This window comes from Ciconia boyciana, chromosome 3, assembly GCF_034638445.1.
Source record: "Ciconia boyciana chromosome 3, ASM3463844v1, whole genome shotgun sequence".
Classification (NCBI taxonomy): domain Eukaryota; kingdom Metazoa; phylum Chordata; class Aves; order Ciconiiformes; family Ciconiidae; genus Ciconia; species Ciconia boyciana.
In genome coordinates this window covers 107,106,375-107,127,188 of record NC_132936.1, presented here as the reverse complement: position 1 = coordinate 107,127,188, position 20,814 = coordinate 107,106,375, and the positions used below count along the sequence as shown (strand labels likewise).

The window sequence follows — 20,814 nt, the reverse complement described above, 5'->3', positions numbered from 1 at the left end:
CTCCATGCTCTGCCATCACAAGGGAATTCTGGTTCACAGATGTTGTGGGAAAATGCACTCAAGGATGCACATATCAGATCTACACTATCTTAGAAATGAAGGAAGGCCAATGAAGCAGCAGGAAAAAATCCCTTCAAAAAGAAAGCCTTGCTCTCGGCTTGATTTCTTGAAAATCCCTGTGGTCCCAGAAGATATACAGATCCCTCTAGTTCCAAAACAGTAAAAAAATTTTCTATTACAAATTTATTAATGACTACGATGCAATTATTTATTAAAGAATAAAATATACTATAATATAGTATATAAGTGAGAAAGGATGAGTACATTTCCGAGAAACAAAGGATGTCACATCTTAGTAGGTAGAAGAATAATTGCTCTACTCAAATTAACTATTTCAGATTTTAACTGTAAACACACGACAGGAAGAAGACTCAGTACCTAAGAGTTATGCCACTTCAGATTAACAGCTAGCTTTTTAAAAATAGCAATTCAACATATTTACAAACAAATGTGAAAATACTATATTCAATCTATTTCTTCATAAGGGAACTAATGAGATATCCAAGAAGATATGAAAAGGGAGAGACATTAATAAGTTATCAACCACAGTTTTTTTAAAAGATGTTACAAAATAGTTTATAAAAACATCGACAACCAGAATATTCAACCCAGCCACATATAAAGACCAAAATAGAAGATGTAAATTAGGTAGCACTTACTTCAGGTGGTTTTCTACCTAGAAGCAGATAAGTAGCCATAACTTCATCATACTTTTGGTTTACTAAAGATTCATGGATTTCTTCTCTTGAAAAGCCCATTGTGACCATAATGTCTAAAAGTAAAAAGAGCTAGATACATTAGCAGAATAAGTGCTTGGGTTTACTGACAACTTAAGAACCATGAAAATAGGAAAAACCCTTATAATTTAACAGGTAACTAGAGTTCAACTCAACCAGCATCATCTTTGCTGTGCAAAATCAAAACGGCTGCAATTCCCCTCTTTTGTTATTTTCTTCTTGAAAACTCTCAACTATGTTATTCAGCATAGTTCAACATTATTCAATGTTAAATGTTATTCAACAGACAAATAAAACACTGGCAAATAGAAACTATGAATAGCTACAGGGCCAACACAGTATCTTTCTCTGACCATGGCAGATAAAAATTGTTACCCTCATAACAAAATCTGTTTCCTTCTGCCTGTTGAATTCTGTAATCTTACTTGTCTTTTGCTGTGCTTGCAGACTCATGTCAGCTCAGTGAAGTCACAACAGTAGTTATAAGGAGGGCATTGTAATAAAATTTCTCATTTAAATAAGAAGAAAACATTTTACTTGTACAATGAGATTGTACCTCAAATTTGATAAAAGAGTTTAGTTTGACTTACAAGATAAAATTGCCTATGTCCTCATATGCAACATCCTTGTAAAAGTCTTACCTATTCTCTTGGAGTCATTAAAATCTGGTTCAGGCTCAGTATACGGCTTTAGTTCTTCTTCTTCATGGCCAACATTCATCCACCGATCCTTCATAATTTGCTAAGAAAAGAAACGAGCTTTAGGTCAATATGCCATTTACCATACCCAATTAAATCTGTGCTAGCTGGTCTGGGGAAGAACAACTTGAAATTCATAATAATCTGAGGGCTGCTCTTTCCGTCCCACCTTTTCTCCTCACATCTTACAGTTTCTTCTTTTGTCTTTCACATCCTTTTGTTTCCATTAGTTCATAGCCTTTACTATACAACCCCTCCCCCAAATTCCACAAAAACTACTGAGAGAAAAAACCTGCACTTCCAACATACAAAAATCTTTCATTTTGTACCCTTCACTTCCACTTTCTCTTAATCTCGTCTTGCTGAGTGCCTGACACTCATGCCCTAATCTTGGTCAAGATCCCTAGCTGTTACTATAATACCAACTCTATCACAATAAATAACTCCTTCAAATAATAACAAAGGAAGTGTTTAGAAACTAAGGAATATTTCAGGAGCGTGCCAACACTTCCTACAGTCATTCGTTTCAAGATCGTGATGCCAACTGGTCATTTTTTCCTATGGATCTTCTCACTGTGCTTGACCTAAATATGTTCACAGTTTGGCTGGAGGGAGAAATGCCTCTTAACTCTCTCTATGCCATGCAGTTGTTTACTTTAAAAATTTCTCCTGCATTCTTTGGAAAATTTCCTTCTGCTGTGGCCTGGATCTTTTATATGCCTGCAAGATTGATCAGCTGGAATCCCTAACCACCACCACAATTTCTCCTTAAGGACATATTCATCTTTTTTAAAACAGCTAAAAACATTTTCCCTCCTACAGCAACAGGCACACATGCCTCTTTAGGGACAGATGCTAATATTGCTCACTAGATTGACAGAAGAGTGAAACAAGTGCCAGCAAGTCAAGTTTCCCACAGGCTCCAAATATGCCTTGCAAACACCGAATTAAGTTATTTCTCACAAAGAGCAAAAGACTCTTTTCCATTGATATAATCAAATTCTTTGTATGTAGTGCTGCTGCCAAATTACAGACCCAGATAGCTGTATCCTTACAAGAACAATACAGAACTTTGTATTTGGGCCAGTTAACATTTCGCTGACAATAAGACTTAAAGATTTGTTCAAAGTTCTGCCACAGAATTGATTTTTTTGGCTCTTGAGGGGGATAAAAGGGAAGGGATTGTGAACGTGTATTGCTATATTGCATTTCTGGCACACAGAGCGTGAGTCTATTTCACAATAGACTTTGGGTATGTATTTGTAGCCTTGCTGTAACATGACAGACTCCCCAAAGAGTACTATGCAGTATCTGCAATTACAATTTTTTAAATATACTGATAATTAAATCTAAAGTTTAAGCATGATGAGGTGTTTGGATGACAGGAATCACACTGCTCAAATCCTACCTCCCTTTCTTGATCCTTCTTGAATTAATAGGCAAACCCAACTATTCCCACTTACAGTTTTTCATGTCTCTTCAGTAGGTGGATCTATAGTTGAATGTAATCTGCTCTACGTTTCCATCTGTTAAATAGCTAAACTTTTGCTAGCTTCTGCCTTTTAAATACATGATCTCATAGGCGTACTGAGTTATTGTACAATTCTTAAAACAGGCTCTTACAATCAAGCATTTTGAAGTGACACCAATGATCCAATTCCAGGATCAATATTACGTCTCTGTAAGTTTTCATCTGGGCTTCTAGTCAGCTGATTAAAAAGCAGCAACCTTGGTCAGGGTATTTAAAGATCTGACCCAAACTGTATTTCTTAAAGATCAACCCAAACTGAATTTCAACCAACTAGGTATTACTGATGAGGTTTCCCTCAATTTTCAGGAAAACTATCCAATAAAAATCTGGCCTGGCTCAAGACCTGCCTGTCTCAAAGTTACCTGCTTTATTACTCTTTGTAAGCATAAATCTGCTCTGTAGGAATTTCACATAGTGTTGCTTTGCAAAGAATTGAAGACTGGGAGGGGAGAAGGAATTCGTTGAAATCCTGATAGTTAAGAGATCCATGTTATTTTCTGACTGCATTTTTCCCATCTCGTCCTGTGCAGATCTACTGTTTTCCAACAACATTCCCTTGCTTCTAAAATGTTTTCTCTCTGCTGCAATCATGAAAAAGTCTAGGCGAACCATTTTAATAAAAATTTGCCTGGTCCTTACCAGAGGAAAAGTGCTAAGCCTAACCCATATGGTGCTGATCCTGTGTCAGTCTCCGCTTTGATGCTAATGTCACTGACAAACACCCTATTGGATGGTCTGGGAAAAACATGCGTGGGAACTGAGCGGGTGTATGGCTGGGACTGAGCAAATAATTAAAAGACAAAGCACAAACAAAAATCCTCCCCACCTAAGATGACATTGTCTTCCACTTTTAGAAACTCCTAATAAATATATACTTTCATTCTAAGTATGTATTTTTGGAAGTGCTCAGACAGAAGAAATAGTCATTTCTTTCCAAACCACGTACCATAGCTTTCTAATTCAACACGCATGTGATTTCAGGAACGTTCATTTTAAAAAGGTTTGTGATGTCTCTGTCCCTCAGATTAGCATACTGATCAATGCCTGTTACCATCAGTATTTTGGTACTGGCTCAAGACCCTGTCACACATAACATTTACTCGCTCTCTTCCATACAATCTGACAACTATGCCATTCCAGCGAGGCTGCTATCTAACACCTCTCTCCAGAGACCGGAAAGAATTTTAGAAGAATGGGATAACACTACAATATCTAGAATGAAAGTGAAATTAGATCTGAACAGAAACTGCTGAAAATCCAGAGGAAAGTTCAGTAAAAGGAAAATCTGTTTTCCTGAAAGACGACACAGGAAAAAAGCAATCTTTCACCATCTTTGAGTGACTATGCTCTTATCACGATGTCCTCTAGACAGTAATAAATACAACATAATTAATGAATGTCAGCAAAGTAGAAGCCACCATTTACTAGTCTCTTCAGCACAGATTTTATTCAACTTAAAACTATTCATAACAAGTCACAAACCAGCATCAGCTTGAAATAAGTTGCATGCAGACAGAACTCAGTAAATGCATGCTTCCTTGCACAGGTAGCATCCACGCCAGGAAGCATAAGTCATGCCACTACAAATAAAAAGCTGCTTAAATGGGATTTATTCTCTGGAACACCATCCACTGCTGCACAAGTATGCATAGAAAGATGAAACAAAGGTCACTGGTGATTAACTCATGCAAATACTATTTTAAAACCATTCTATTTATCTTCTGCTCTATTTTCATCTCTATGGTAAGTAGATGTTATTTTAAAAAGTCTCTCTTTGTTAAAGAACTCACAAAATAGAACAGAGCAGCATTTAGAGTGAACTCTACACAAAATATTTGTTAAAGATCAGCTCCAGAGTTATCCAGCAAGTATGTGCCAATACAGAAAACTTGAACAAAACAGCCCCTTACAAACACTGAACGTTTTAGACACCTTACAAATTATGCACAGATATTCTCTGCATCCCATGAAGAGAAAACCTAATTTACTAACAACAACAACAAAATCGTAACTCAGTAGAAATCCTCAAAACAGATTTTAGCTGAGGGACACAGCAGATATTACTATACATGTTAATTTTCCAGCTCTTCAGAAACAAAGCTACCAGAAGGGAGAAAAGAAAGGACTGAACAGAAATAACTAGCAATTATTAGCTTATCATTCAAAGAGTTCTTAGTGTTTATCTGTATTATGGCACTAAAACAAACAAAAAACCCACACAGTTTTAAATCACAGTTATTCTTCTTGTAGCTATCCTTTTTAAGAAGTCATGCTGTAAATGGTAAGTTAAGTCAAAAAAGCTTATGGTACTGCCTGCTGCTGTTTTTGTTTTTCTGAAAAACTCCAAGCAGAAGATATTTACAATCTTGTCCTGCTTTCCACACACTTTGAACTAGCTCCATTATCTGACCGAAACAAGTGGGAGCAGTTTGCACTTTGAAAAGCTCTTAAACGATAGTCTTTAGTCAGCTACAGTTAAGGTTAGACTTTAATTCATTAACACTTTCTATTTTCAAGCTGTTTCTGGGACATTTCCTTTTTTTTTTTAGCAAGACTTTTGGGCCCTTAAAACAGGAAGAAAGTACCTATTGTGAAAAATAAAGAAGTCTTAAGCAATTATTGTATTTTATTCTTTCTTCATCTGAAACCCCTTTTTTTCCCCAAGATGAAATTACTTACTTCCAAGCTGCCTCGTTTTATCGGATTCAGTACTAGTAGCTTCTTAAGTAGATTTTCACAGTCTGTGGACATATAGAATGGAATGCGGTACTTCCCCCTCAGTACTCGCTCCCTCAGTTCCTTTAAAATAAAGTTTTAAAAGGTAAGCCTACTAATGACATAGAAGACTTAAAGAGAGTAAAAGCCAAGCTTTCATATTGTAACTGTACCTTTAGGTTCTGACCATCAAATGGCAATGATCCGCTTACTAGTGTGTACAAAATCACCCCAAGGCTCCACACATCCACTTCAGGACCATCGTATTTTTTTCCTTGGAAAAGTTCAGGAGCAGCATACGGCGGGCTTCCACAAAACGTGTCCAGTTTATTACCAACTGTAAATTCATTACTAAAACCAAAGTCTGCAATTTTAATGTTCATGTCTGCATCAAGTAGAAGGTTTTCTGCCTAAGAGAAAAACAAAAGAGGAAAAGGATAATTTATGTATCAGAATAAGATCAATATATTACAGTGTATAATTTATCAATAAATGCAAAAATGTTTCCTTTTCTAAAATGGTTCACCATCTGTATCTTTCTTGCAGAACAAAAGAAACTAATTCCCTTGAATACATTACAAAAAGATTGAAAATCAACTATATTTAATCAGGAAAAGATAACTGCTAAAAGCAGCTAAACAGACTTTAAGGTCAGCTAGTGAATCAACTATGAAGATTTTCTTTTCTGGAAGAAATACCTTAGTTCAGCTTTAGACTGAAGTATCTAGACATCTCAGAGTAGCAGTTTCAGCTTGTGACAGGTTCATGCCAACTTCTGATGCCAAGGAGCATAAATCTAATCCCAGACATCATCTACCATTTTGGTGGGGTAAATGTTAGAAGGGATTTAAGACTTTAAAGATGATCTCTTCCACTTATAAGATGAAACACTTCAAACTGTGCTGTATCTTAGCATTCTGTACAAAAAAAATTATCTCCCCTTTATTATCAGTGTTTACTTTAGCAATAACACCACCAAGGTGTTTAATACTCAAGTATTAAATTGTGTATGAAAAAATGCATGTATTATACATCTAAGAATATTAACACCTGTGCAGCAATCATCACATGAATGCAATGCATCACATATACATAGATGCAAGTATGCAGTGGATACCGGAGAGTCAGTAAACAGTATCTTATACTTAGTATCACAGGTAGGTCAGAAGATTAAAAGAGTGAGGTTAGAGAAATACTAATACATTACTGGAATAAAAATAAAGCTCATTTCTCAAAATGCCGAGGATGCTGTGAAGGAGTGCAGCAGAACTGGGAAATGTTTACTCATCTAACTGGGTCCCAGCTCCTGATCTGCGTATCAGCAACACAGGAGCAGCACCGAGCAGTGGCAGGAATCCTTCCTTTTCAACAGGAGGACAGACATTAGCCAGAGCAGAGGATTCACCTAATTGCTATAAAACTGATGTTTGGCAAACACAGACATCTCTCATTGGATCCTGCGCTCAGAATTGAGCTCAGGAAATAAAAATATGTCTTAGTTTAGGATCAGAGAAGCAGCAATCAATTTGTTAGTTGCTTTGATTAAAAGGGTAAACATGATTTTGTTTGGGTGATTTTGGGTTTGTTTGTGGTTTTGTTTTATTTTTAGTAATTTCACTTGCACTCAATGAACAGAACAGGAGACAATTATATCAAGCCAATAGCTGCACAACAGAATTTAGCCCTTCTCAGGAGTAAAATACAGCCCATTTTTACAAACTAACTATCCTGGAAAATATTTTATTTTCCCAATTCATGACCTGTAATCTCAGCTGGTTCCAGCTGATGTGCCTGCAGACAGACTCACAGAGATATTTTCCAGATCTGACAGCCTTCTACATTACTGCACAAAGACTTCATTTTCCTTGTGGTGAAAACATTACTGTCAGTGCAGCTGCTCTGTGATTACAATAGCCCTCCTAGTTCAGCAGTACTCTGCTACCCAAGTACCCCACACTTTTAGGTTTGTTCCTTCAAACAAAAACACCAAAAAACCCTTTTTAATATGCCAAATAGAAAGACTATGCTCTTATTGGTTACATGTTCAGAGCAAAAAGTATTAACAGTCACTGAAAAGGTAAGTTTTGTGCATCACAGGATGAGCAAAGTTTGAATTGGTTATAGCCCTTTCTAGGCAAGCTGTTTATAATCACAGAAAATTAAAAGGAGACAGTTTAAGTACTCATGGGCCTTGCACTCCCTCCTTTTCTGCCAGAATAGCCTGGACAAACCTGCACATTTTCTTACAAGTCTTCCTAGTTTTGTCTGAAGTAACTTACATTTGATGGAGTTTACCCTTTCTGTTATTAAAGCCACAAAGGCTTATCAAAAATCTCCAAAGTGGTGCTAGACCTCTGCCTCGTGGTGCTAACAGTGTCAATTGGTCAGCATGCTGATACCATGGAGAAAGTAAACAGAAGCAGATGTGACTGCAGACACAACTTTGAAGTTGCTTATTCCTTCTCTGCAGCTGCATGAGAAGAGTTTTAAGTGAGACAGAGATGACACATAACGTTTGGAAAGCAGAGACGAAGTGAGAACACCTCCTCAAAGTCATACATTTAGCCCTTTTTTCTTTGGGGAATGTATTTTTCATTGGCTAGGCTGACTGGCTCTCAATCACACCTAACACTGAATTTTTCAAATGAGTCTAGCTTAACTTAATCCAAGAGAAGACAGAGAGAGAAAAGCAAACAAAGACATTATTTTGGAGCCTGCCTGCCCGTCTTGCAAATAGGAAGATCAGCAGCAGAGTACTTGTGACAGATGGTAAAAAGGATCCTACGCGAATGCTGCAAGGCAGTTTTGGATAGTCCTGTGAGCAATGCAGTGAGCTGTGTGTGCGCTATGGAACTAAGAAATGAATGAGGGGTGGAGGCTGTAATGGGCTCTGGGAGAAAAAGCGAGATGCAGGATGCTAAATAACTGCAGGGGTTAATGCAAGTAAGACTCAATAATATAGCTGGGCTGAGCAAGCCAGTGCCAGATAAGCATGAGTAGATGGCTGGCTCCCTACTCCCAGCCAAGCATAGGGCTGAGACAACCAGTGAAAGTGGCTCGTCCAGCCAAGTCAATAGGTCCCTAGGTGCATCCTTCTGGAAGGCTCAAGTGGCTGCAGTAAGCTCCAGGGAATTTGACAAAACATTCACAGGCTCCAAACCACCACGCGAGATGGGAAGGAATTTTTTTTAATCAAGATTTCAATGAGATCCAGCCTTTTTCTTCCTTGCATTCTGACTTCAGAGTGCTGGCCAGGCACCTCTATCATCAGTTGACACTGGTCCTGGGGCAGGGAGGACTCAGCAGAAAAGGATGTATTATCCAGCACCATATGCACACGCAGGAGCTGGCAGATTGACAAGTATTAGGGAACAGATTTGTAATAAAGAGGTTGTGAGCATGCTGCAGTGTATTATAAGAAAGTTAAGACAAAAGATACTGGCAAAAAAACCCCTTAGAAATTATTCAACTTCAGCTTTTCACAAGTATTTAGATACATTAGTGAAAAAGAACCTACACCAGTGTTTCCTTTGTAAACGTACAAAGACACCAGAACAAGAGCACAAGCCAGCTTTTAAGCGGGTGAAGATCTTGTGTCCAAGTCCCATGATATCTAAACTTGGCACAAAGACAACTTCAGACTGAAGGCTTAGGTTGTACCTGCAGTTGCTGAACTCTTTAATATGGTCTGGTATGTTTATACAGACAGACTACTAGAAAGCATCAAAAAAAGCAAGTTTGACTAATTTCTGTTTACCTTTGATTTATTTTTCTGCCTGAATTAAACACTAGAGTATAAACCAGAAGTTCAAATGGATTAAAAACCTAGCATATTCCTTATGAATCACTAAGAAAAGACTGTTTTATATATCTTGCAATATATTTTAACTGAAAATATTGTAATTAAGTAGTGCTGACTGGTATCATTGAACTTCTGCAGTTTCAGTGTGTATATATCTGCATGCCAGCAGGTATAATTCTTTGGAGAGCACGTCTTTTTCTTAAAGCTAAAACTGGAATGAAAGTAACACATGTTCTATTCTCGTCTCTCCCCCGTTCCAAAAGGCAAGCTGTATTATTTTGGTGCTTCAGAAAATTGAGAATAAAATACAAGTGACAGTTCCCTCATTCACATGTTTGAGGCATTCAGAGACAGTGGCAAGGACAAGTATATAGAATGAAACTAAGTCTATACTGTCAACCAGCAAAATGAAAAATAAGTAACAGCCTACCTTAAGATCACGATGAACTATGCATTTCTGATGACAGTACTGCACAGCAGATACAATCTGAAACACCAAGATGATCAGTAAAATATTTTATTTCAATCTCAGTATTAAGTTTTCATATATAATTTAGTAATTTTGGCTCCTGATATGATTCAGTAGAACATAAGAAATTACTAAATAAAGCTTTCATTTTAGAAAATATTAATGTAAGTTTCATTAAAGCTCAAATACTACAAGTTCCTAAAAGCAGCTCATTTTCTTATTAAAAAAGTTTAAACATACTCTTCAAGGTAATAGGAGAAACATCTATTTTAAATTCAGATCGCCCAATAGCAATAACTATAAAAGGAAATTATTCCACCCCCCAACCCAATAGCTGGATGTACTATCTCAGATTTTATCTTCTGAAATACTTGCAGCATATCTCTGCAATTCATCCCTAACAGAATAGTTAATTCAATATTTTCATATACATCTTTTACATATGTATAACAAAAAACAAGTCTAAACCAGCAAGTTAAAAGCAGTTTCTTTACATGTTAATAATATACCTTAATTCTGAAAAATACCAAATTTTGTTTATTTATCTAATTAAAGCTTTTCACAAAATAATCACTAAAAACAGGTTAAGAAAAAGATTAAGATGAGAAAGTTTGTAATTAGAATATAAAAACCTGTTACAGAATACCCTTCATACAAAACAGTGTGACATGTCACAGCAATACATGTCATCATATCAACATCTCCAGATAGAACATCTGTTAAATTCTAAAATATTCAGAAAAGGATTAAAACCTCAAGTGAGTCACAATAAAAAGTGTGGCTCTTAGGAACATCCACTAAGAGAATGTAAAACAGTCTTACTATTTTTAGCTAGTATGTAGGAAGCAGATATTTTTCTCTTCAAGGATTTTTTCCACTCCAGCTTTAATAAACATTATCACAACAACGAAATTTTTTTTAAAGTAAAAGAAGTATGCTCACAGTCATGTCTATCTGAAAATACCATAAATAGAAACAAAAGAAAGAGTGAATGTTAATTTCATACCTGCCTGAATTTTGCACGAGCCTCTTTCTCTTTCATTCTTCCATGTGCAACTAGGTAGTCAAACACTTCTCCTGACCATGACAAAGACAAAACATCAGTCCTACTGCCCAGGTTTTATTTTTGACTGTCATTCACAATCAAATAATGCCTGAAAACACACCCTGCTGCCGCCCTCCCCCCTCCCCCCCCCTTCATGAAGGGAAAGGAAATAGAAGCAGCTAGGAAAAATTCCTTTTTACTGTTTGCATTGGATTTCATTTTTCGGGCACGTAATAGTCAAGAAATCAAGAAATATAAAAATGGAACCCTTCATACTAAGGCTTCTTCAATTTTTCAAGTAAATTTATTTAAAAACCACTGTGAAACAAACAAGCAAAAAAGACTTTAATCATGAAAAAACATTCACATTGCATATAAGACACACTGGGAAACAGGCAACTTATGTACCAGATTTTGCTTATCTCTAGCAGCTTCACTTAACAGTATCTGTATTACTTCTGTTTTTTCCTTCTTGTTCTCTTTCTAATAAAGATGCTCAAATGCCTTCCAGATCCTCATCTTTGCACTGTCTGACTTTCCTAGCTGGTCACTAGCCCTGTGCTGGATTCCCTTCCCACATTCAAACATTTCCCATTCAAATGCTAAGCAACTTCTCAAGTAGGCACCCACTATCCCTCACACTCTTTATGATCCTTCTTCCCTTTCCCATGTTCCTTATTCCCATTCCCTGGACCTGCCTCTCCAAGTGCTTTGGCACACATTTTCAAGATAAAATGAGGCACCAGTGCTTGCCTAAATAAAACAGATAAATACTGAGTCAAGTTTTTGCCAGAATCAGCACCAGATTATCTCCTGATATTCCAGCAGAAATCTCAGAACGGTAACTACCCTTAAGCACAAACCTAATAGGTTACTTTACAGAAAGTGATGCAAGCAAGAAAGTCTGCCCTGGGAGGTCTGCTAGGACTGTTGTGAAGACCAGACTGGAATAACCCATTAACCATAAAATCCTTAAATCGTTCCTAGGCATGCAACCGGCACAGCTTTCCATATTTCAGTTTATCCTTAAAGCAGAATTAAGAATCCACTTACCCCCACTGGCATATTCCATTACCAAATACAATGTCTTTTCAGTTTCAATAACTTCAAATAATTTTACTGCAAGAAAAATGAATGAGAGAGAGATTGCAGCAGGGAGCAAAAGCACAGCATAAACAAAAAAATTATACTCATGAAGTGAGTATAATTTATGGCCAGTGATAACACTAAACCATATGAAAACTTTATATCCTTTTGGTTAGCATTCTTTTGAGGGGAAAAAGGCAAAATTAATTTCTAAATCATGTTTGATAAAGCATATTAATCCACAATTTTCTCAGAAGTTTATGCACGCTGTACAAACAAGTTCATGCTGAAATTAGTGTTTAATTTGACACAGACATCTTTAAGATCATACAAACCTTCCCTGTTTTGCTAGTAAACTGCTCCCAGTTAGCAATCTGAGATTCTGACCAACTAAAAACTGAGTGGACACCAGAAATGTTAAGTCTGGAAGACTTTCCTCAGATTGTAATAATAACCACTCATTTAAAACAAACACACCCCCACCGCCACCCCCAAGAAAACAAGAAACAGCAGAAGCTAAGAATGCTGGAAAAGCAACAAACAATTCAAGGGATGAGAAGGGAGTGCCTGGCATGTAGTAACTTGTACGCCTTGTCCATACCTTGTAGGCAACAAGCCCTCTGGCCGATTCAGGACCATTAACTGTCTCTGGAACAAGACTGTCCAGCCCTCCTCAGCCAGAAGAATTGTCATCACAAAGTAGGGCCCTGAAGCTGTGGGGTAGGTGAAAGAACTAAAGCAGAAAGGGAAAATTACATACTTTGTAACTCTAATTTTCTGGAAGTATCAGTCACTGGGGGTCTATCCTAGACTGAATTAATAGGAGTTTTGCTACCTTCACCTAAGAAACTCATGCTTTTTGGCCTCAAGAGCAATTTCCATGGACAGAGGGAAGTTGGGGCCCTCAACAGACCAGAGTGCTCAGCATCTCCTACTTTGTGTTAAGGCTTTCCTGGACTGAGCAGTTTGTCTCCTCAGAGCAAAATTCTTGTTTCAAGCAGAGTCAATAAAGGAGGTGAGATAATGAAGCATTTACTGAATGCTGACTGTCCTATTATCTCAAAAAAGTTTAATGAACAAAAGCATAACTGTAAAGTACATTCAAATAAAGCCAAAGAGAATAAAATGTAAACAGTACAATTAAAAAAAACAAGTCTGCAGAAATGCAGGGCTCCTACCAATATTGGGATGATTCAGTATCTTCATTATTCGTACTTCTCGAAACAACTGTCAAGGAAGCAAAACAATTTTCTTAAAGTGTGCTTATTAGGGAAAAGTTATTGAAGATATGCAATTTTAGATGGCAAAAAGGAGCAGCACAAGCCACAGAAAATAGCATTAGCATAAAATATAGATAAATATAGTGCAGTGAATGCCAGAAAATGTCATCTACATCTTATACATTACATAACAATAACCACTACCAACTACATATAAAAACCAGACTAATTTTTAAGCTTTATACAAACAGACACAAATAAGTTTTATAGCCCTTTCTGGAGTTTCACAGTGACCAAAAACCAGCAGATTATTCACACAAGACTTTTTATCTCTTTGCTCTGATTTCTTTGGTGACTGGCAAGCTCAGCTAACTACCCTGAATGCATATGTAACTGTTCGTGCAAATACAAGATGTAGCACTGCAAAAACGTTGAACACACAAATGTCAACATGGAATTAGATACCAGGAATCCTGACACCCCCAGTCCTGCTGCTCCACAAGGTGAAGCGGGCAAGTTCACTTTTCTGACAACTACCAAATCTTACAGTGGGCCACCAACAGCGACGTCCCCTCTCCCCCCGGCAAGGCCTGAAGGTTTATGATTGGTGAAAGTCTGGTTTCTGATCCTGAGTCACATAATTAAAAACAACTGTATAAACTTATAGCCCTAAGTATATACACTTAAGACAACAGTGGTTTTACTTTTTTTTTTAAACCAGAAACAAGAGGTCTTCACACTTAAATTTCTAGCATTCATGGGTTTATTGATTAAATAAGAGGTGAAGAAAGACTAACCTAAGGGCTCAAAGGGATGAAGGCAAACAAAGGGAATCCAAAATGATGACTTAGTTCTGTTACTCTATATTTGAGGCTGTCAAAACCGATAAGCTTGCACTGTTTTACTTCAAGTGAACAGCATATCCCCATTGTCGAATCTATTTGGTGTGCTGCGTGCTCTTTACTCCCGTATTGGGCTGAAGTAGGATGCTGAAATTAAGGAAGGAAAGCTCACTGGCTTCAGCGTAATGCTTAGCCATTTTGGAAACACCTTAGCACTACAGTCCTCCTTATAGAGAAACTTGGCTCAACACAGAAGTGCGTTGCTGCTGTTTTGCTTGTCTGATGTGTCAGGGGACATCTCTCCCTCCATTTTCAAAATTACTCCCATTTGTTCAGATGCTCTCTTTGCAAAAGGGTACAATGATGCAAGCCAGAGACTGAACACCTCCTCAAAGAGTAGCACTTTAGTTTCTATTTTATTATGCCTGAGGCTACAAGTTAAGAGAAATTAAAATTCTTTTGCTTAGACACCACTGAATTTTTTTTTTTACTCTATTTGTGCAACTTAGTCATAACATTTCTGAAATTCAGCATTTATTCTACAAGTTAAGACTACAGAGCAACATCTTTTTGAAATTCAGCTTTTGATCAAGTAACATTATTGCAGTTCTATATTTGTATTATTTAAGTATTTCAGGCTAGTTACTATCCACTTGCCTTATAATTGCCATTAAAACAATTTCAGAAGGAAGCAAAGACTACAAAAGCATTTCTCTGAGAAAACATGAACAGTATGATGCAGTTTGCTTGTGTTCAAAATGTAACACATGGGTATGTAATACTATGCATTAGAATTAACTTCAGCAAATATTCTTGTTTCCTCATAAAGCCTGTTATTACCATGAAAAAAACCATCATACCAGGCTGTTCTTTGTGCCTTTTTTTGTTTTTCTAAGTATTTTAATTTGTTGCACAAGAAGAAGTTTCTCAGCTAAATGAATATCAGTCAGAAGCTAACAAATCTAAACCAATAGATGGTACAGCTTCAGAAGAGCTTCTAAGCAGGTAAGTGAAAAACTGCAATTCCTGCCAGAAGACTGGAAAGATATCTCACAACTTAACAGTATTAATGCTAGTATAAAAGTTACAGCAATGAACGCATGTCTTCATAAGCAGGATTAAAATATTAGACTTCTATAAATAAAACAATTTCAAATCTAGAAAAAAGATCATTAAGAAACACAATTTTACATGTAATGTGAAGCACACAGTAATTGCAAAAAAAAAGTGCATTATTCTATTCAATATTCTCACAGGATTTGGAAGTTTACTAACTGGGTTAAGATTCAAATGATTTCACAGTGACATGAAGTTTTGTTCCACATAATATGTAATTCTTTCTTCCATAAAGGAAAAAGCCTATCAGGAAATGGGACATAAAAGTCTATTTTCCTCAAGACAACATTACTGACCTCTAGCCTGATGCAGATACTTTGTTCTATGAAAGAAACATTTACTTGCTCTGGTTCTGAATAGAAGACATCACCAAGATCCAAAGTATGGGCTTAGGTTTATTCCATACAAACACCAATAAAATTTTTTGCAACACCTTGTATTATATATCCTGTTGAACAGACATTTTTTTCAGAAAACTGAAGCATATGTTCTGATACAACAGCAGGTACACAGTCCTAGTAGTCACCATGAGTATCTCAAGAGGAAGTAGTTAAGTCTCAACCTTTTGAGAGAAAGCAGCTATTTTAAGGCAAATTCTAAACAAACTCAAAGTCACAAGGTGAATCTGGGTATTTTCTTGCTGGTTAGTGGCTCTGAGGTGGTCCTCTTGTTTGTTTGAGGATTTTGACTCAAAGGCACTTTTAATGTTGATTGAAACACATTTGCAAGCTTAGAACAAGAACTGGACAAGGCTGAAGCAGCCACAGTTATGTTAGGTGATGCTCATCCACACAAGTCATGTCAAGCATAAGCTGCATGGGAACTGGCTATTTTATTTTACAGACAGGATGATGTCAGCCTTCCTACAAATGTATGAGAGCAGGGAAAGAGAAATCAGCAGAGTAAGAATTGAAAGAATAGTTGAAATCTTGGAATCTACCTGCAGGTATCTGCTGACTAAATGGCTTGCTCTGAGAAAAGATTAAAAAACCCTAAGTGGTTGTACTCCCTACAAAACTCCTCTCCCGACTGCCTACCCACTACCGAAACACAATGTTGCTGCCTTCATGGGGCGATCCATGGTCCTCTGAGAGTTCGTGTTTTGCAGTTGTTACCAGCTTTTGACAAGTTTTCGGCAGTTGTTTACCTGGAAACCGACATTTTCAGACCTTTTTCTGAAGTAACTCAGGTATAGGCATCTTACAAATTAGGCAGATGTAACTTACGTATTCCATAATACTGCTACGTAACTAAGTCAAGCAGCTTTGCTAAAGCTGCTTGGTGTGACAGATACCTTCTAACCCAGGCTGGAAGAAAGAAATTGTTTGAAAGGCTGAAAGAACTGAAATAATGGAACAGTACTGTGTAGAGACCACAAACACAGACATACTACACCTTGTGTAGTTTCTGGCCCACCCAGTCCAAGGCGATGTGTACGGGTCTCTCAAATGTGGAGTGGGGAGAAAGAGCAGGGAACCTTATTTCAATACAGATGTTCAAAACAGCAGAGGGGGATTGGGGATGGAAGTTGGGCAGATGAACTGTTCTCTGGAGTCCTGGTGTAAATTCAGGATTTTACTTGGTCCAGTATAAATGCATGTTTATACAAATTAAGAAAATGCCAACATTCACTCCTCCAATTTTCTCCCACAAGAGAGGAACAATCTAGAAAATCTCTGCACAATGGATAAGACTTGAATCAAAAAAAAAAAAAGCATTAACAGCGTTCAAGTATTAGGGTACATTATTTTACATTTCAACTCTGCATTCCATGGAGCACTACTTTGGGATAAGTCCCCCCTCCCCCTCCTTTCCCCTTGCAGAAGTATGCTGGGCATTAACACTACTTATGTCAATACCTATGTATTTACAAATAGATACATTTAAACAATAGCCACGACACCCCTCAATAACACCCAGGACACCTCTATATGCAAAGGAAGAGATGTATTAAAGCAACATTCCTACAAAGCCAAGTTTGTTAATTTTATAGAAATCTGGACAGAACAGAGAGATTAATTCTCCTTTCATGACAAGGCGAGCTGCAGGATTATATAATGATCTATTTTACTGATTAAAAAATAGCACTTTCAGAATTCATGCACATCTCTATTTTCTTGAGCAGCAGTGTATTGCTCTCTCAGAAGGTGTAAGGGCTCCCTGACTCCTCTCCTCCCACCCCACCACACATTTATAGGACCACTCTTCATTCTTAACGAAGTGCTGCCATTCAAAAAAGCTCTTGAACAAGCATCTCCTTGTTGCAAACTGGTTGTAGCCTCAATAGCTTCACTTACAGTAGAGGACAGCCAGCACCATACTCAATTCGTAGAACTTGTACCTATGGAAAAGGCACAAGGCTTGAAAATTTGATTCCTGCTTTTCCAGTTTCATTTTTTAGGGCACAGACTGCAGAAAGTCTTCTGTCACATCATTGCTAACGCTTCTACTTGCTGTCAGGTTGACATCTACGTTTAAGATTTACTATTTTAAGTCACTACAATCAAACCAAAAATCTTCAGTTAAACAAGGCTTTTTCTTGCTTTGAAAGACATGCTTGAATGCTCCTCTAGTTTCTAAATCATTACTGAGAAGGGATGTTGCAAAAAAGCGTAGCTTTCAATAGCTAACGTACTGAAATTCTTCCAAATCTTCTACTACTTCTTTACTTCTGTTCTGCTTTTCCTAACAACAGAAAGAACCAAGTTTGAGGCTTTAGATATGTTTAAAGAATAAAAAGAAGCCCGCTGACCCCTAAAAAGGGAAAATCTGAAATGCCACTTGCTAATCAAACCTATTAAGAAAAAAAAGCACCTTCTGCTCCACTAGCAGTTTGCAGAAGAGCAACAGAATGCTATTTCAGAAACATCCCTAGCGAAGCCAGTACAAGACAACACTTTCAATGTAGCAGACATGCAGAAAATAGAACAGCTATTTTGATATAAATTCTAGTTATGATGAAACCCAAATACTTACATTTGGGAACAAACTACAATCATGACAGTGGAAAAAGCTAAGTCAGTACAATATGTTACTATCAAGACAGCAAGTTCACAAAAAAGCCAACTCTGTCTTCTAAACAGGTGCTCACTGAATAAGATGGGAACCACATATTGAACAAACTGAAAACAAAATAAAAGGCAGTACCCTTAAGTTAACATTGTTTATCTATTTAAAGAGGTAGAAGTCCTGAAGCAAAAAGTATATTATAAAACTTAAGACTACCACACTGCATGCACAAGGATGCAAAATTAAAAAAAACTCACAAGGTCAGCTTACTTCTGTCATCTCTCCTGGTTTAAGTTAAAATAACTATGCCTGCAGAGTACCCTGTCCGTACCATATGGCATAAATAACATCAGAGAGTGGCAAAGAACAAACTAAACACTTTCTCTGCTTTCATACCCATGACTAACTACAGACCCAGCTTGTATGACACTTCCAGCAACAGAAGTCTGTGCTCAAATATTTCTGTTTACAAACCAGAGCAGTGAGAAGCTATGATGCCTCAATTCATTTTACTCAAATTAGGTCAGTAGCAAATACTAAAGCAAAACCTACTTGCACTTGGTATCCTTTATATTATACTTAGTGAAAAAGGAAAGGCACAGGCTCATTCACAAGACCAAAGATCACTATGTATTTGTCTTATTTGATTAATAACGTGTTGTCAAAAATGATTGAAGGCCTAATGTTTTGCTGATCTGCATACAATCTACCAGCTTTGAAGTTCTAGAGACTGTCCTCTCGACTATGCTAATTTAGATGGGTTCAAACTCAGGAGTGGTATTTTTGTTGCAGAAACTTACTACAGTATTTCTCTACAAACATTAATTAGAAAAGTGTCTGTTCCTATTGAAACAGTACTACTAGCACCGCTTCCCTTTCCCAACATTACCTCTTGAAGAAAAATTGACTACTTAACAGTCCTACAGTACAACCATACAGTACAACCCTGATGATAAAATTATAAAAATTCACATTGCAGTCACACTATACAGTACATAAAGAATCACAAACTCTTATATAGAGTTCAGTGCAGAAAGGAAAATAAAGATGACTGTGAAACATGGAGATTTCATAGAACAAGATTTAGAAAAAAATTTACAACATACAAATGACATATCAAAATACTAACAGAAATAATTCTAAGCATGCTGATGAACTACCCTCCCACCCTTATTTGCTTTAAAAAAGCTACAGTCGCTTGAGTGTCTGTGCAAAACCTGTGCTTAAGCTTACTTAAAGCTTTCAGGGAATCAATATTCAGTTTCACTCAAAATTCTCAGAAAACTGTAGGAAGCTGAAGACTGAGAGCTTCAAAACAAAGATCGCCCCGCCCCTCCCAAATTACAATCAAGATGTTAGAAGGAAAACTTTATACCAACAAATTATCACACTTTCCAGTATAAACAGAAGATGCATGGGATAAATATTTCTAGAAGTTATTGAAGAAAAATGCAATTGTGGTTAAATCACTAAATCTAACTTCAGTCTTTACTTCTGCTATAAACTGCTTCTAACTGTATCTAAAAATGTTTCTCTTGTTATGAGCTTCCCACTCAAAAAACAAGTAACAGCAGCAATGTCCTATTATATGAATATTTTGTGTACTACTTGTGCAGTGCGACAGCATCTTGTGTAGGCTATAAAAATTTCATTTATACTTGGAATGATTTTTTTAACCAACTATTGAATATTTGTGTGTGAAACAACTTATTTATCATTAAAGCAATTATCCCAGAAGTAAGTTTCTCATGCTTAGTTTCCCAGAAAGTTTTAATGTTTTTTACCCTCTCATTGCTCAATGAGACCAACTCACCTAGCTCTCCAAGTGTAAATACCAAGCTAGGTAGGAAACAAGCTACATGAGCAGCACAGGATTTCCCCAATATGCTCTGTCACGTACTGCCTATGTGGGTCCCTCTTCACTAGCTCAAACATTAGCAAAGAGATTTGCTGAATATAGGATATAGGACTTAAGCATAGCGAAGCTTTTGCATGGATTCTGCACAGCAGGTTGAATTAAAAAAAAAAATCCTGAAGAACCCATACTCAAACAAAAATACTACAGAAGAGAAAGTAAAGCAAATAAATCAAAGAATTAAAAGAAATCAAAGAAAAAAGAAATTAGAGCAAAGTTGTTTATAACTCCCCATAACCAAAGTTACACAATAAAATAAATGTAACAGCAGCCCGAAATAAAAAACAGCAATAAGCCCTAGCCTTTTTCTCTCATTCTATAGCTACAGACAGCAGCAGTCTAGTACTTGTAAACAAAACATATTCCGAATTTTTATAATGGGCAGCCTCCATTGGACAATACAACATTTCTGTGCTTCAGCCAAAACCAAACATATGCGTAGTTAAATAGTAAAAAACCCCAAACCAAACAAAAACCCCAGGGTTTTGTTAAAACACTTATCACAATGGTTATGAAGGACTTCTAAATTTTTATCTACAGGCACAAACAAACAAGAACGTTCTAATTAT

General features: G+C 36.9%; 1 protein-coding gene across 8 annotated transcripts in view; it reads right to left on the bottom strand.

The window, feature by feature from the left end:
• Positions 1–20,814, bottom strand: part of MARK1 (microtubule affinity regulating kinase 1) — a 61,217-nt gene that overhangs the window by 15,925 nt on the left and 24,478 nt on the right. For all 8 annotated transcript variants that reach the window (XM_072856974.1, XM_072856979.1, XM_072856975.1 and 5 more), the window contains exons 4-11: positions 13,322–13,370; positions 12,111–12,176; positions 11,019–11,089; positions 9,974–10,030; positions 5,915–6,151; positions 5,706–5,825; positions 1,439–1,538; positions 720–832 (exon numbers count right to left, since the gene is read on the bottom strand). In XM_072856974.1, coding sequence (XP_072713075.1) covers positions 720–832; positions 1,439–1,538; positions 5,706–5,825; positions 5,915–6,151; positions 9,974–10,030; positions 11,019–11,089; positions 12,111–12,176; positions 13,322–13,370 — 813 coding nt within the window. The remainder of the gene's footprint in view (positions 1–719; positions 833–1,438; positions 1,539–5,705; positions 5,826–5,914; positions 6,152–9,973; positions 10,031–11,018; positions 11,090–12,110; positions 12,177–13,321; positions 13,371–20,814) is intronic.